Source organism: Chenopodium album, chromosome 3 (assembly GCF_948465745.1).
Source record: "Chenopodium album chromosome 3, dcCheAlbu1.1, whole genome shotgun sequence".
Taxonomy (NCBI): domain Eukaryota; kingdom Viridiplantae; phylum Streptophyta; class Magnoliopsida; order Caryophyllales; family Amaranthaceae; genus Chenopodium; species Chenopodium album.
In genome coordinates this window covers 38,141,267-38,159,162 of record NC_137836.1, presented here as the reverse complement: position 1 = coordinate 38,159,162, position 17,896 = coordinate 38,141,267, and the positions used below count along the sequence as shown (strand labels likewise).

At 45.2% G+C, this 17,896-nt stretch overlaps 1 protein-coding gene across 1 annotated transcript in view; it reads left to right on the top strand.

Moving 5' to 3' along the window:
• LOC145625030 (uncharacterized) overlaps positions 1 to 17,896 on the top strand; it is a 55,011-nt gene that overhangs the window by 9,480 nt on the left and 27,635 nt on the right. The window contains exon 2 of the mRNA XM_081678112.1: positions 598 to 1,710. Coding sequence (XP_081534238.1) covers positions 598 to 1,710 — 1,113 coding nt within the window. The remainder of the gene's footprint in view (positions 1 to 597; positions 1,711 to 17,896) is intronic.

Here is a 17,896-nt window from a genome sequence, read left to right as displayed (position 1 = left end):
TATCATCAAATTCGAATGAGAGAAGGAGATGAGTGGAAAACAGCATTCAAGACTAAGTTAGGGTTGTATGAATGGTTGGTGATGCCGTTTGGACTCACTAATGCACCTAGCACTTTCATGAGGTTGATGCATGAGGTACTTAAACCTTTCCTTGGCAAGTTTGTTGTTGTTTATTTAGATGATATTCTGATATACTCTAAAAATTTGCATGATCATCTAAATCATCTAACAAGTGTGTTTGAAGTGTTAAGAGAGAAGAAACTCTATGCTAAGCTTGAAAAATGCTACTTCTTAGTGCCTAGTGTTACTTTTCTTGGTTATGTTGTATCAAAGGATGGAGTTTCAGTTGATCATTCGAAAGTAGAGGCTATTAAAACTTGGCCTATTCCTACTAATATGATTGAAGTAAGGTCTTTTCATGGTCTAGCTTCGTTCTATAGAAGATTTGTCAAGAATTTCTCAAGTATTGTGGCGCCTATGACCGAATGTTTGATTTGAAGAAGGACAAGGGTAAATTCGAATGGACTAAAGAAGCTCAAAGTGCGTTTGAGTTGGTAAAAAAGAAGCTATGTGAAGCACCTATACTTGCGTTACCAGATTTCTCAAGTCCTTTTGAAGTTGAAACCGATGCTAGTGGAGTTGGAATTGGAGCAGTTTTACTCCAAAAGAAGAGGCCTATTGCATATTTCAGTGAGAAATTGGGAGGAGCTCGATTGAACTATTCTACTTATGATAAAGAGTTCTATGCCATTGTTAGAGCTTTAGATTATTGGAGTCATTATCTCCGACCTAATCACTTTGTGTTGCATTCTGATCATGAAGCATTGAAGTACATACATGGACAACAAAAGCTCAATCCTAGACATGCTACATGGGTTGAATTTTTACAATCATTTAATTTTTCTTCAAGGTACAAAGAAGGGAAATGGAATGTTGTGGCTGATGCATTATCTAGAAGATACACTTTGATTGGAATTCTAAATAGCAAGCTACTTGGTTTTGAAATGATCAAAGAATACTACAAAGGTGATGATGATTTTGCTACATTGATTGAAGAGTGTTCTAAAGGAGCCGTGGGTTCTTATTTGCTGCAAGATGGTTTTCTTTTCAAAGGAAATCGACTTTGTCTTCCTAAGTGTTCTATTAGAGAGCTAGTTGTTAGAGAAGCTCATGGGGGAGGAATTGCTGGTCACTTTGGCATTACAAAGACCTTGAGTATGTTACAAGAACACTTCTATTGGCCTAAGATGCTCACGGATGTGCAACTAGTTATTTCTAGGTGTGCAACTTGTCAAAAAGCGAAGGCTACTTTTCATCAAGGCTTGTATACTCCTTTACCTGTTCCAGATTCACCTTGGGAAGATATTTCTATGGATTTTATTGTGGGATTGCCAAGAACACAACGGGGGAAAGACTCTATTATGGTTGTTGTGGATAGGTTCTCTAAGATGGCTCATTTTGTTCCTTGTCACAAAGTGGATGATGCTATGAAAGTGGCGGAATTATACTTCAAAGAGATTGTTAGATTGCATGGAATTCCGAAAACTATTGTGAGTGATCGAGATACAAAGTTCATGAGTTTCTTTTGGAAGTCTCTATGGAAGCTTGTGGGAACTAAATTGCTCTTTAGTACATCTTACCAACCACAAACTGATGGACAAACCGAGGTTACTAATCGTACTCTTGGTGCGCTTTTGCGTGGGTTAGTGAGTAAGACACAAAAGGATTGGGACATCAAGTTAGCTCATGCGGAGTTTGCTTATAATAGATCACCTACATATGCTACCAAACATAGTCCTTTTGAGGTAGTTTATGGAGTCAATCCGAAACTTCCAATTGATCTTGTTCCATTGCCTAAGGGTGAATTAATTCACAAAGATGCCGAGTCTAAGTTGAAGAGTATGCTGAAATTACATGCTCAAGTTCGAACAAGAATAGAGAAAGTAAATGACATGTACAAAGCTAGAGCAAACAAGCATAGAAAGCAACAAAGTTACAATGTTGGAGACTTGGTATGGTTACATTTGAGAAAGGAAAGATTTCCAGGAAAACGCAAGAATAAGTTGATGCCTAGAAGTGAAGGTCCTTTCAAGATTATTGAGAAGATCAATGACAATGCTTATAAGTTAGAACTTCCGGGAGAATATGGAGTTAGTGCTACATTCAATGTTGGCGATTTGGCTAAGTATATTCCTGATGAAGAACTTCGAGATTTGAGGACAAATTCTTTCGAAGAAGAGGAGGATGATGCAAGTCTAAGCATGGAGAACTTCGAAGATTTGCTTATCATGCATCAAGATAGCTAGTCCCTAAACATTGATTCAAGCCAAGCATTGCATGGACACTTTCTTGGATATCAAAGCAAAGCCACGGTTTGCTTAGTGGCTTTTCTTGGAGTCTAGTTCACTTTCTTAAACTTTCTTGAATTTTCTTTACTTAGATTTTGCTTACAAGTTTTTACCTTTCACTTGAAAGGGTTTTTCTTGGTTCAAGCATTAGGATCTTTAATCTTTATTTAGTTCTTTAATTTTTATTTATTTATTTAGTTGCTTTAAAAATCAGTTAGTTAGCAAAATAAATCAGTTCGGTGTATGCTTGTGCGCCAAGGTGCTTGCTCTTCAAGCAAGTTAGAATTCTAGTTTAATTAGGATTGAATTAGGGACTTGTCCTAATCTTCCTAGGTAAACTAAGTCTTATAAATAGGGCTGTAAACACACGAATAAATATACATAGAGATTAATATTCAGATTTATTTCTTAAGTTGCATACTTGAGTTTTGGTTGATTGTGATCAATTGCTGTTTTGCTTGTTTTAGTTAAAACATTCGTTTGGATTGATTAATTAGGTGGATTCTTAATTGATTAATCTTAGTTTTTGTTTAATTCTTGGTGGATTTCCTGTATAGAATTAGACTTAAACATATCCCTTGTGTTTTGTTGATTTTCGGATCAATAATTCACATCAGAAAGGTAGTGAAAGGTCAGGCGTTTGCCGACTTTATTGTTGAAATGACACGACCGGTTCAACCGAATAACATTGATCAGGTTTGGAAGGTGTATGTACACGGGAGCTCGACGAAGAACGGCTGCGGTGGAGGAATTATATATGAAACCCAGAATGCGACAGATTTGAATATGCACCGCGGTTTAAGTTTCAAGCCTCAAATAACGAGGCGGAATATGAAGCCCTGCTAGCCGGAATTCGCATGTGTAAGGAAGCAGAGGCAACTAAAATTGACGCCTACTCTGATTCACAGTTGGTCGTAAGCCAGTATGAAGGAAAATATGAGGCAACTCATTCGGCTATGATCAAGTACCTTCAGGCAGTCAAAGAAGAGGTCGGGGCACTTGAGGAATTTCGTTTGAGTCAAGTGCCCAGGTCAGATAACAACCAGGCGGATGCGTTGTCCAAATTGACTTTCATTTGATTCAATTAGCTTCGTTGAATTCATTTCACATTCATTTGATTCAAAAAGCTTTGTTTGAATATGTTTGACTATCATTTGATTTAATTAACTTACTGAATGCATTTGACTTTCATTCGATTCAAACGGCTTTGTTTTTATGTGTTTGACTTTCATTTGATTTAAAAAACTTTGTTGGAATGTGTTTGAGACATTTAGTTTTGTTTAATGCATTTGACTTTTATTCCATTCAAAAAGCTTTATGTGAATGTGTTTGACTTTCATTTGATTCAAAAAGATTTTTTCTGAATGTGTTTGACTTTCATTTGATTAAATTAACTTCGTTGAATTCAAAAAGCTTTGTTAAAGTAGGTTTTACTTTCATTTGATTTAAAAAGCTTTATTTCAATATGTTTAACTTTCATTTAATTTAATTAGCTTCTTTCAATGCATTTGACTTACATTCGATTCAAAAAGCTTTGTTTGAATGTGTTTGACTTTCATTTGATTCAAATAGTTTCACTGAATGCATTTTGACTTTCATTCGATTCAAAAAGCTTTTACGTGTTTGACTTTCATTTGATTAAAAAAGCTTTAATGTTTATGAGTTTCATTTGTTTCAACTAACATCGTTGAATTCATTTGACTTTCATTCAATTCAAAAATCTTTGTTTGAATGTGTTTGACTTTCAATTAATTCAAAAAACTTTGTTTGAATGTGTTTGACGTTCATTTGATTCAATTATCTTCGTTGAATACATTTGACTTTCACTTGATTCAAATAGTTTTGCTGAATGCATTTTGACTTTCATTCGATTTAAAAAGCTTTGTTTAAATGTGTTTAACTTTCATTTGATTAAAAAAGCTTTGTTTGAATCTTTTTGCATTTCATTGTCTTCAAAATGCTTTGTTTGAATGTGTTTGACTTTCATTTGATTCAAATAACTTCATTGAACGCATTTGACTTTTATTCGATTTAAAAAGCTTTGTTTTGAAAGTGTTTGACTTTCATTTGAATGAAAAAGGTTTTTTTGAATGTGTTTAACTTTCAATTGATTCAATTAGATTTGTTAAAAGCATTTGACTTTCATTCAATTCAAAAAGCATTGTTTGAATCTGTTTGACTTTTATTTGATTCAAAAAAGCTTTGTTTGAATGTGATCCACTTTCATTTGATTCAATTAGCTTTTTGGAATGTATTTTACTTTTATTTGATTCAAAAAGCTTTGTTTGAATATGATTGACTATCATTTGATTCAAAAAGCTTTTTTTCAGGAGAAAATTTTGTGTGAGTTTGTTTCACATGAGTCCGGTTTATAATGCTTACTTTCATCCCATACCCACTCTCACTACTCAACCCCTGCCTGCGGCTGGCGAGCTTCTCCCTCCTATTCCCCGGTGCCGGCGACCCTCCCCTACCCATACCCCGGCGTCGACGACCCTGTAGTGACATCAGAATCCTTGCCTTCGACAATTCAATTTTCACCTCAACTCCTCAACAAATGTAAAAGGAGAAGGATAAGACGATTGAAAGCTTTTGTATATCATACAAGCTTTAAAATTAGAGATCAAGATTTTTAATTATAACTAGCAAGAAGCTGAATATATTAACTTTGATTTGGGTATTTTATACCCGGCCAAGTGGCCCAATCAGAAAGTGCCACGTGTCCTCTATATAGGTGCCATTTGGACCTACGGAATGATGACACGTGGAGGGAGGACTCTTCTCCGTCCTACGTGGACTGAAGGTCCAGCAGGGACCATTCAGTCAGCGACACGTGTCACCCAAAAGGTGCTTCAGAATCCTTTTGGGCACAGTGACACGTGTCACTCAGGTATTGGCCCTGGGATGGCGGCCTTCTAAGGCCCAAATCCCGAGGCGCCGCAAAACGGCGTGACCTAACTCCTAGGTCACGAGATCCTAGGAGGGCACACTCTTCTCTATAAATAGGGACATTACGTCATTTATGACACACACGAAAAAAAGAGAGAGAATTTTTGACACACAATACGAGACAATACGTCACTTACCACAGAGCTGTCGTTTTCAAGGAACACACAACACTTTACCTGAGCTTGGAATTCAAGCAGATAACTTTACTTCCGCACGTTTTATCTCCGAATATTTACTGACTTAGTCTTCGGAGGCGGACCACCGACCATCCGGCGGTCCGTTTGCTTTGCAGGTACAGGCATCCTCAGTTGGATCCAGTTTCAGTGTTGTAACTCTCCCGAGGGACAAAAACCCCCGAAACATTTGGCGCCGTCTGTGGGGAGAGTACCTCTGAAATGGCTTCACAAGAGCTTGTACCAAATTCGGAGACCATTCGGCCTCCAAATGATGTACTGGTCCAAACGGACCATGACTCAGGTGACGACGCTGATGTCGAAACCTATGTGGATCCAAATGGATCCCTCATCTCTAAACGCATCCGCAGTAAGGAACGGCGAGAGCGTCCCCATGTTCAGGCAGGACCAAGCAAAACTGCTGGCCAGCCAAAGAAGCCCTCGGGGCGGCCGGTTGATCCTTCTCAGGCGGCAGGATCAACTCCCGTCACTCGGGATGAGCTAATGTCACTCCTGAGCAGCCTCAGGGGTGAAATCAAGCAGCTCGCCTCAAAGAAGTCGCCTACTCCTAGAAAGGAGCAGTCGGCCAAGAAGCCAGCCCAAGCTGGCAAACAGAAGTCGGTCAGGGACCGTCAGCCGACTCCTCATCCTGCTCCTAAGGAGAAGGCCAGGCCCCAATTTGACCTTAATCGGCTCCGTTTCCCGGAAATGGGCGCAAGAAAACCCATCCGGCACATACAGCCGGATGGTAGCAAAAAAACGTTCTCTGACGCTCGGCAATACATTGAGGAGAGGAGAACCCAGCAATCAGAGTCGGCTTCAACGTCGACTTATCATGATAGCTTTCGGAATACCTCTGTGAGGTGTTCCCAGTCTGTACATGAGACCCCAGCAAGCAGCCAAAGGGTTCAGTCTGGGCCACATGTGATTCAGTCCGCCCAGTACATGGCACAGCCATTGTACCAGGCGCCAGTTGTACCTTACATGCAACCTACCCTCTATGGAGGACAGGCGGCATACGGCTATCAGCCGATGGACTGGCAGCTTAGGCTGCAACACCTTGGAGATCAACCCTCTGCTTTCTCCAGGGAAATAACTGAAGCCGTACAGCCGGCCAAAGTTAAAAACATTCTGGTTGGAGCCTATGACGGGACCTCCAACCCAGAAGACCACCTGCTAGCATACACCCACCTCATGTATTTACAAGGGTTGGATGATGCCGCATGGTGTCGTTGCTTTCCAGCCACCCTGAAGGGCATAGCCCAGCAGTGGTTTGGCAACCTGCCGGCTGGCTGCATAAATAGCTTCAAGACGCTTGCGTTCTTGTTTGCATCAAACTTCTCTATGAACATCCCTGCCAAAAAGACAAGTCTTGACTTGGGCAATGTACAGCAGGGAGATAGAGAAGGTTTGCGATCCTACGTCAGGCGGTTCAATCTGGTCCGAATCCAGATTCATGGGCTGTCTGATGAGGTCGCCTTCACAGACTTCTTTAAGGGTCTGAAGGACGGGTCTACTTTTAAGTACGAACTCGTCCGCAAACAAATCTTTACTCTGCAAGGAGCCTTGCGAGAGGCGGAAGCCTACATACAGGCGACCGAACTCTGCTCCTCCAATAAGCAGTCGGACCATAAGAAGTCCGACCGGCAGAAAGAGACTCGGTCTGCTCAGCCGGCTCCTAAGCCAGAAGAGAGCAAAAAGAAAAAGCAAGTCTGGGCCATTGATAACTCTGATCAACCGGCCCAGAAGAAGAAAAAAGAGTGGAAACCGTACGTCCCAAGGTACGAATTTCACAAGGACTGCTGCTCCATCCTTTTGGAAATTAAGGATCGGCTAACTCTTGAAAAGCCGACTGCTATGAAAGGTTCCGCTGAAAATAGGAACAAAAACAAGCATTGCCATTTCCATGAGGATGTTGGCCATGACACGAACGACTGCTTTAGTCTCAAGCGGGAGCTCGACCGACTGGCCGACAAAGGACAGCTTAAGTCCTATGTGAAGTCCAAAGTGACTTCAAAAGCAAATCCGGGGCAGTCCAAGAAAAAGACTCCCCAGCCTGCTGTGAGTGCCGAAACTGATGAAGAACCGGTGTCCACGATAGCAGGCGGATTTGCCGGTGGTGGCCCGACCATTCGGGGTACCAAGGACCATCTAAGAAAGATGGTCAATTCTGTTGAGGAGGGGGATACATCTAGCACATCCACCTTCCCTAAAGTTGTCATCACCGAACAGGACAGAGGCAAAGTCCGTCGGCCGCATGATGACCCTGTTGTCATTGAATGTAAAGTCGCCAACCAGCTGGTTGGCCGAATTCTGATTGACACAGGAAGTTCCTCTGACCTCATCAGCCTCAAATGCTTGTCCAATCTCAAGTACAAACCGGATAGCATGATGGAGGTCACCCACACCTTAGTTGGGTTTGGAGGAGGACTTGTGCACCCAGTCGGACGAATCGACCTACCTGTCCGCCTGGGAAGCAGGGGAGACGGTCGACACATGACCATCCGTCTCCTAGTGGTTGAAGAGCTCACGGCTTACAACCTCATCTTTGGCCGACCCACTCTTAATGAGTGTAAGGCCGTCATCATCCCTGCTCTCATGCTACTCAAGTATGAGAAGGATGATGGAACAGTTGGTTCCCTTAATGGGGACCAAAAGACGGCTCGAGAGTGTTATCTCTCGGACGTCAAGCCTGCGGCCGCAGCATCCGGCCGGGGCAAGCAAATGATTGACCTCGACGATGTCGAGGAAGAACAGTCGGCCCCACCAGCCGGAAAGAAAAGAAAGACTGATCAGCTGGTGGTGGTCAAAAAAGAAAAGCAATAGCAATCACTGACCGGGGAAAGGTCGGATGATCTTCGTCCCCAGCCTACTGGAGAGCACATTGATATCCCTCTGGATGATAGCCGTCCAGAGCGGACTGTTAAGGTGGGGACGATTGCCTTTGCAAAGTTGGGTGAAAACCTTCACCAGCTACTCAAGGAATTCAAAGACATCTTTGCCTTTGAAGTGGAAGAAATGCCAGGCATCAGCCCGGATCTCGCCGTCCACAAACTCGCCGTGGATCCTATAAAGAAGCCCATCCGGCAAAAGAAAAGAAACCACGGCGAAGAAAGAAGTCAGGCGGCAGCTGCCGAAGTAAAAAAGCTGTTAGATGCCAAGTTCATTCGGCCGTGCAACTTCCCTGAGTGGGTGGCTAACGTTGTGTTAGTAAAAAAGCCGAATGGAACTTGGCGGATGTGTGTTGATTACACAGACCTCAACAAGGCATGTCCAAAGGATAGTTATCCACTGCCTAAGATCGACAGTCTGGTCGACTCAACAGCCGGACATGCCCTGATGAGTTTCATGGACGCCTATTCAGGTTTCCATCAGATCCCCCTGTGGAAAAAAGATCAAGAAAAGACGGCATTCGTCACTGATCAGGGGTTGTTCTGTTATACTGTGATGCCGTTTGGTTTGAAGAATGCGCCTGCTACCTTCCAACGAATGATTAATACGGTCTTCATTAATCAAATCGGAAGGAATGTAGAGGCGTACATTGATGATATGATAGTCAAATCCAAACAGCAGGCGGATCACCTTGCTGATCTCCGAGAAACATTCGCCACACTCAGGCGGCACAAGGTCATGCTTAACCCAAAAAAGTGTGTCTTTGGTGTTGAGTCCGGGAAGTTTCTCGGATTTTTAATTGACCAAAGAGGAATAGAGGCCAACCCTGAGAAAATACAGGCGGTAATCGACATGCAGTCGCCCCGTATTGTGAAGGAAGTGCAAAAACTAACAGGTTGTCTGGCAGCCCTGGGGAGATTCCTTAGCCGTTCAGGCGACAAGTGTCTCTACTTTTTCCAGGCAATGAAAAAGAAGACAAACTTTGAATGGGGGGGATGATGCAGAGGCGGCCTTTCAAAGGCTAAAAACTCATCTGCACTCTTTGCCGAGGCTTGTCAGCCCTTTGCCTAAAGAGAAGCTCTTCATGTACTTAGCCGTCTCTAATCATGCCCTCAGTGCTGTCCTCTTAGCTGAAAGAGACGGCATCCAGCTCCCGGTGTATTTCATAAGCCATGTTTTGAGAAACGCGGAGCTTCGGTACCCCATGGTTGAGAAGGTCGGCCTTGCCCTTTACATGGCCATCAAGAAGCTTAAACCTTACTTCTTGGCGCATGCGGTAGAGGTCTATACTGACCAACCGATCAAACGGCCACTCACAACCTTGGAGTCTTCTGGACGAATGCTCAAATGGGCAATCGAAATACAAGGATTAGAAATCACTTATGAATCAAGGAAGGCAATAAAGGGACAAGCATTCGCTGACTTTATTGTCGAAATGACAAGGCCGGTTGTTCCGGACAATACGGACCAGGTCTGGAAAGTATATGTGGATGGGAGCTCCACTGTGAACGGCTGTGGTGCGGGGATTATCTGTCAATCTCCTGAAGGAGATAAGTACGAATACGCACTACGGTTCAAGTTTCAGGTCTCTAATAATGAAGCCGAGTATGAGGCCCTGCTGGCCGGCATCCGGTATTGCAAGGCGGCAGGGGCGAAGAAGGTATCCGCCTGCTCTGTTTCTCAACTGGTCGTACTCCAGGTTAATGGAACGTACGAGGCCACTCATCCGGCCATGATAAAGTATTTGCAGGCGGTCAAGAGTGAAGTTGGGTCACTTGAAGAATTTCATCTAACTCAGGTGCCCAGGTCTTCAAACAATCAGGCGGATGCTCTGTCCAAGTTGGCATCATCCGCCTCCTGTGAAACGCCTCGGTCAGTCTTCTGGGAGGTCATGGAAAAAAGAAGTATATCAGAGGAAGACCCCATTGGAATTCTTGACCGAAGCTCAACCTGGATGGACAACATCCGGACCTATCTTGCAGACGGCACGCTCCCTGACTCACCACGGGAGGCGGCTGTTCTAAAAAAACGAGCAGCTAACTTCGAGTTACGGCAAGGAGAGCTCTTCAGGGCTGGCTTTTTGAAACCCCTGTTGAAGTGTGTTACCCCTGAAAAGGGGAAGGAAGTTCTCGAAGAGTTGCATTCAGGATTCTGCGCCTCCCATATAGGCGGCAGATCCCTCGCGGCCAAGGCCAGGCGGCTTTACTTTTGGCCGACTCTGGAGTCGGATGCCATGGAAATGGTGAAAAAATGTGACAAGTGCCAAAAGTTTGGCAAGCTCATCCATCGTCCGGCTACAGACCTGACGGCCATCCACAGCCCAATACCCTTTGCCAAATGGGGCATGGACATTCTGGGGCCATATACAACTGCACCAGGCGGCAAGCGCTATATATTTGTGGCTGTGGATTACTTTACTAAGTGGGTAGAGGCTGAGGCAGTCAAAAACATCAAGACTAAAGACGTCATTTCCTTTATCTGGAGGAACATAATCACTCGTTTCGGGGTGCCCATGTCTATGGTTTTTGACAATGGTCCTCAATTTGAGACGCCTCAACTCAAGACTTGGCTGGGAGACCAGGGGGTCTCAAGCTTCTTCGCATCAGTCGGCCGGCCACAAGCAAACGGCCAGGTCGAAGCCTTCAACAAGTTAATCTCACACGGAATTAAAAAGAAGATTGAGCGGGCTGGTGGCCTTTGGGCGGATGAATTACCACACGTCCTTTGGTCCATCAGAACGACTGCTAAAGGGGCAACGGGAGAAACCCCGTTCCTAATGGCGTATGGTGCAGAAGCTGTTCTGCCCATCGAGCACTATGAGCCTACCCTTCGAATCATGTTGTATGATGAAGAGGCAAATTGGGAGGCCATGCGCCTAGCATTGGACTCACTTCCAGAACGCAGGGGCAATGCTGCCTTGCGTCATGAGATATACCGTCTGAGAATGACTCGGGCTTATAACAAAAGAGTACACAAGCGTCCTCTCAAAGTGGGGGACTTTGTGCTACGGAAAATGGAGGCAGTCGGTAGGGCGAATGAACAGGGAAAGCTAACCCCAAATTGGGAAGGCCCCTACCGAATTTATGAGGAGATAAGAGACGGCACCTACCGCCTGGAAGAACCAGACGGCAGGCAGTTGCCCAGAACTTGGAATGTAGACAACTTGAAAAAGTACTACTTCTAAGTACGAATGTAAAGACCTCAATTTTGTAAATCTCACGTATAGAATATGCCTTCATTTCCCAACTTATCTTTTTATTTAAGTTTTTTAAGTGCCGCCTGTACCAAATACAGACGGCCAATATGTCTGGAAAACGTCTGTCCCAACAGCAGACGCCCCAATCCCTCTGAAGGAGCCGATTGTTTTAGAACAGTCGTCCCTACGAAATTCATCAAGTTTACACCAACACTTGATGAATATTTACTTAATCATTTAAGAGGCCTAAGGCCAGATAAAAACGTGATGAGGCCTATGGCCGGATGTTAATAAACAAAAAGAGACCAAAGGGTCACAGTCTGCTCCAACATGAGCATGACCGTCTGCTCCAACATGAGTCAGATAACCGGCGACGTCCATTTGGGCGAATTCGTCGAGGAGAAGCATCTCCCATTTGGGTGGCACATTGCTCTACGAATATATCAAGCGGCCCTACCGAATGCTAAGGCAGCATTCGCAGTCGTTTGTTTTAATCGAAAGTGAAATCTAAAAGACCTGAATTTTCTATTTAACGCAGTCGTCACTGTTTCATGAGTAGAGGCTAATTGAGGCATAAAGCCGGATGCGCCTGTTATTGCTCAGGGGCAAAACAGGCGGAATATTTTATACAAGTTAAGTTAACTACTTAGCAATTATTGAGGCTATTGGCCGGATGACGTCTGATCCTTGCCTATGGGGCAAGACAGGCGGACAATTATTTTTAAAGAAAATTGGTTAAGTTACAAACTTAGCATTTTATCTCAAAGAGGCCTATGGCCGGAGGCGCTTGTTTTTGCTTATGGGGCAGAACAAGCGGAGGTTTACCCTTGGCAAATTAGCTAAGTTGAAAATTTGAGTTAGTTCGAGCCAATGGCCGAATGAACACTTATGTTTGCCAATTCTGGATGGACGTCTGCCGCGTGGTTTGGGGCAATCACCATAGTGATTGATTGACTTAGAAATCGAAACCACCCGACATCCGTCCAGGGGCAAGAACATTCGCATGGTATACAGGTTATAATACTTAGCCAAAAACATGCAATGAAAAATTCAAAATGCAAAGGACAACAACAATATGGATAACTTCAGCCAAATAGCCGAAGGATTTAAATTAAAAAAGACCAATCGTCACCAGACGATTGGTTAAGATTGTTACCTGGCAAAGCCAGAAAGATTGTCAAATTACCCGACCCCTCGGTCGGTAAAAATACAAATACTCGGCACGCAGGCCGGAAAAACAAAGTACTTGGCCATTCGGCCACAGAAACAGAAAAAATAAAAAGCTTAAGTGATCAGGGGAGAGCCTCTTCAGTGGCAGCCGGCTTGTCGTCCTTCGGCTGCTCTTCCTCCTTTTTCTCTGGCTCCTCCGCCTGATCCTCCTCCTCGCCACCAGAGGACGACTCCCCAGAAGAGTCGGACCCAGAACTTTCCTCGGCCTCAGCATTCTCAGCCTCTTCAATAAGGCGAGCGTCGAATGCTTTGCTGACTTCGTCAAATTTGGATTTCCAAATCTGATAGTCCGAGTCCGGCTGTACAGCCGCCCAAGTGTCCCGCATGATGGCTTCATAATCGCTCATCATTTGCTTAACAAGAGCCTCTCTCTCTTGATCAGCCACGGACTCAAACTTGGACTTCAGCTGATGCTCCTGGTTGCTGAGGCGCTGCTCCAGGCGGCCCACCTTCTGCTTGGCTCTCTCGGCCTCTTCTTTGGCATCTTGAAGAGGCTCGAGCTTCTCCTTAAGAGTTGTAATCTTTTTCTTAAGGGAAGTGATGCGCAGGCGGGCCGAGTCCAGGTCCTTCTTCACCTGCATATTGGCTTCCGCCTGCGAATACATCATATCAAGCGTCAGATACTCATTCTGAGCAATATCAAATTGAGCTCGATCCAGGGCGGACTCGGCCTGAGCTTTAGCGACTGTTACCTCTTTGGATTTCTCCTTGAGGGGTTGCCTGAGCCCTTGGACGCGCAGCATGGCCTGCAAAAGAGCCGAATGGTTAAAACCAGGTGGAAAAAGGAATAATGCTTAAAAAAAAAAAAAAGAGAAAGTTGCTTGAGCTAACTCATACCTCGCAGAGGTTCCCCAAGATGCCATCCAAGTCAAGGGTGCCGACTCCTCTGACAGACGCCTTATCGTCAGGATCGACCGCCCTCAGCATGGACTTGGCCATCTGGACTACAGTCGGCCTCTGCACCGGAACTGAGAAGGAGAGAAAGTTAGAGAAAATAACTAAAGTACATCTATATGGGAGAACAAGGGGGGCGAATGAATTTTACCGTCGTCCTTCTGTTCCTCCTCTCTCCCCAGGCTTCTCTTCTCTCCTGCTGAGCCGACAGCAGTGGTGGGTTGCTTAAAGCCACCCTTCGATGCCCTCTGGGCATCCGGTTTGCTGATCTCCTTTTCAGCTTCGAGAGGAGAGGCGTCTGGGCCCTTCTTGGGCTTATGAGCAACGTGCTTCCGGCCGCCCTTGCCGGATGCGCTCACATCACCCGCCCTAGTCTTTTGGATTTTAGTGTCGGATGGTTTTGAAGGAGATTTGGAAGGCGCACCCTACATCAACACAAGATAAACGCAAGTTAGAAATCATTCGGGCAAATTTAATATTGGTCAGAAATAAAAGAGCAATTTTCTACCTTGGAGGTGCCGCCAGTTTTCTGTTCATCCACTTTGGTGTGGGTGGTTACTTCTGCCCTGTTTAAAACGTTCGACCTATATCGAGCAGCAGATACAGCCGGCTTCCTTGTGGCCGAGAGCTTTTCCATTGCTTTATCTGCAAAAATGAACAAGTGATTAGCATCATTAAACAAGTACTGAAAAGCGGAAGTAATTTGCATATAAAACAGACGGCCGACTACCTCTCGGCATCTCAGAACTTAGCCCACAGGCGGCTAAGAATGTCCCTTCTTCAAACCACTTGTACAAAGGGAGATAGCATTGAGGGGTGACCTCCTTGTCCCCCTCATCATTCGTCCACACGGACACGGTAAACAACCCCGCGTCCATGATCTCCTCCTTTGCCCGCCTAGGAATAGGCGGCAATGCGCTCCTGCCTGCTAGGAGAGGTGGATCCTTATTCCACCTGTTATACTTTTGGTTCAGGCGGCTGTCGGCAGACTTGACTATATAAAACTTAGTCCTCCAGTCTTTCCACTTGTTCTCTTTGCCAACAGCCATCATGTACCCCTTGCAAGTGGTCAAGGTGTACCAGCCTTCACCGCCCCTAGCAGGCGCCCTGCTCAGATAGTGCATATGGGCGAATGCTTCAAAGCTCGCTTCCACCTGCAGCATCTCACAGGCGGCAACGTACCCCAGAATATTGATCCAGGAGTTGGGTACAAGTTGCCAGATACCTAGTTGGTATCCGTCCAAGATCCTCTCCACGGCCGGATGGAGAGGGAAGCGGAGGCCAGCCTGGAAGGCCGCTTCATAGCAGCCGAATGCTTTGTCTTGATAGCTGGCCAGGCTCGGCCAGGTTATGGTGTCGCCCTCGTTAGGGACCGACAAAGTGTAGCCATAGCCTAGGACGACCTTGCGCCTAAAATTGGCAAGGCCGGATGCCATGGCACTCCGCCTGCCTGGCGGAACACGCTGATAGTAGGGGGCTCTCTCCAAGCGCCTGGAAGCACTCGGCTCGGCCCAGCTTTCCCCTCTATCCACTGCCAGGGACTCTCTGGCAGAATCTATGTTTGACCTAGCCTCCTCTGATTTTACGGAGGCATTCTCTGAAGAAGATGACGAGGCCGACTCGTCATCAGAGCTCTCATTAGAGCTAGGGGACCGCCGACTGGTGCCAGCGGGGTCCTCCCCTAGACTCTCTTCCGGCGCCTGTCCAGAAGGCCCGGGTTGATATTCTTCATCCGCCTCCCCCAAGATTCCATCACTGGGAGTTCCACTAGATGTGGGCGAATGGTAATAAGTGGGGTTAGGAGGAAGATAGGAAGGGCTGTCAGGGTGTTCCGACAGCTCACTTCGAGGCACCCTTATTGAGCCGTCTGAAAAAACAGTCGACCCATCCGAATGGTAGAAAACTCCATCGGAGCTACACTGTCTTGCTGTTCTTTTGATTCTGGCCATAGTGTCCTGCACAGACACGGAAACGGTCGGATTCGGAGAAGTTCGCAAAGCAGGGTCTTTGGCCAAGCATTCGGCACTGCTAGTTCTAGACTCAGCCGTCCCCGGTGACCGGCTGATCACTATCCTACGCCGTGCCGCATGCAATTGGGGAACCATTTTTTCGAAAACAAAGAAAAAATGAAGAGTAAAAAGAAAATACAGGCGTTACCTTTAGAAGAAGGGAGAAAGATGCCTGGTTGACTAAAGAACAGTCGAACTGGTAGCCGAGTGTCGGATGCTTGAAAAACGCTTAGGGAATTTTGAGATTCTTTAAGTCAAAAAGTCCAAGATTCTCCAGAGATTCGCCAAGGTGTGAATCCAAGAGGGGGGTCAAACCTTACTATTTATAGGGGGGTAAAAACCCTAATTTTTCCCTCCAGTAATTTTTGAATCTGACCACTCAGATACTGACACCTGTCACAGGAGTCGCGTGCAATGCACGTGTCCCCTGTGAGGGGCAAATGATTTGGGTATTTTATACCCGGCCAAGTGGCCCAATCAGAAAGTGCCACGTGTCCTCTATATAGGTGCCATTTGGACCTACGGAATGATGACACGTGGAGGGAGGACTCTTCTCCGTCCTACGTGGACTGAAGGTCCAGCAGGGACCATTCAGTCGGCGACACGTGTCACCCAAAAGGTGCTTCAGAATCCTTTTGGGCACAGTGACACGTGTCACTCAGGTATTGGCCCTGGGATGGCGGCCTTCTAAGGCCCAAATCCCGAGGCGCCGCAAAACGGCGTGACCTAACTCCTAGGTCACGAGACCCTAGGAGGGCACACTTTTCAAGAAGACCCTATAAATAGGGACATTATGTCATTTATGATAACACACGAAAAAAGAGAGAATTTTTGACACACAATACGAGTTAATACGTCACTTACCACAGAGCTGTCGTTTTCAAGGAACACACAGCACTTTACCTGAGCTTGGAATTCAAGCAGATAACTTTACTTCCGCACGTTTTATCTCCGAATATTTACTGACTTAGTCTTCGGAGGCGGACCACCGACCATCCGGCGGTCCGTTTGCTTTGCAGGTACATGCATCCTCAGTTGGATCCAGTTTCAGTGTTGTAACTCTCCCGAGGGACAAAAACCCCCGAAACAGATAGAATGCATAGCACCAATACATGATGCTACGTCTTGAACCAAAGAAATGTCCATAACCAAGTTGTTAGGCTTGGCTACAACATTCCCCCCTTCTTGAAAAGAGTTTGCCCTCAAACTTGGCAACTCTTCAAACTCATCATAGTAAGGTGATAAATCAGCCACATTAAAGGTGCTAGAAACACCATAATCTCCGGGCAACTCAACTTTGTAAGCATTATCATTCACCTTTTCAACAATAGCAAATGGACCATCACTACGAGGACTAACCTTGGAACGCCTCTTGGAAGGAAATCTTTCCTTTCGAAGATGAATCCAAACCAAATCACCAGGTTGAAAACGGACCTCCTTTCTCTTCTTGTCATAGTAGGCTTTAGTCTTTGCATTAGTTTGTTCAATTCGAGAACGAACTTGCTCATGCATAGACTTGATTTCTTTGGCACGCACCTCGGCATCATGACTAAACTTGTTAGGTGAGGGAATGGGAGCAAGATCAATAGGAGTACAAGGATTGAATCCATACACAACTTCAAAAGGACTCAAACCGGTTGTCTTGCTAGGCACTCTGTTGTAAGCAAACTCCGCATGAGGAAGCATCTCTTCCCATTGCTTGGGACGTTTAGTAGCCAAAGACCGCAACAAGGATCCCAAAGTTCTATTAGTCACTTCGGTTTGACCATCTGTTTGAGGATGACTTGAAGTGCTAAAGTTCAATTTCGTGCCCATCTTTCTCCATAATGTAAGCCAAAAATGACTTAGAAATTTTGGATCACGATCACTCACCATGGATTTAGGTACACCATGCAAACGAACAATCTCATTGAAGAACAAGTTAGCAACATGAGTAGCATCATAAGTTGTATGACAAGAAATAAAATGAGCCATTTTAGAAAAACGGTCCACAACAACCATAATGGAATCTTTCTTTCGTTGGGTCATAGGAAGTCCCACAACGAAATCAAGACTAACATCTTCCCATGGAGCTTGCGGAATAGGTAAGGGAAAAAGATAGCCTTGTGGAAGACTATGACTCTTGGCCTTTTGACAAACCACGCATCTTTTCACAATAAACTCCACATCACGAACCAATCTAGGCCAATGAAAGTACTCTTGCAC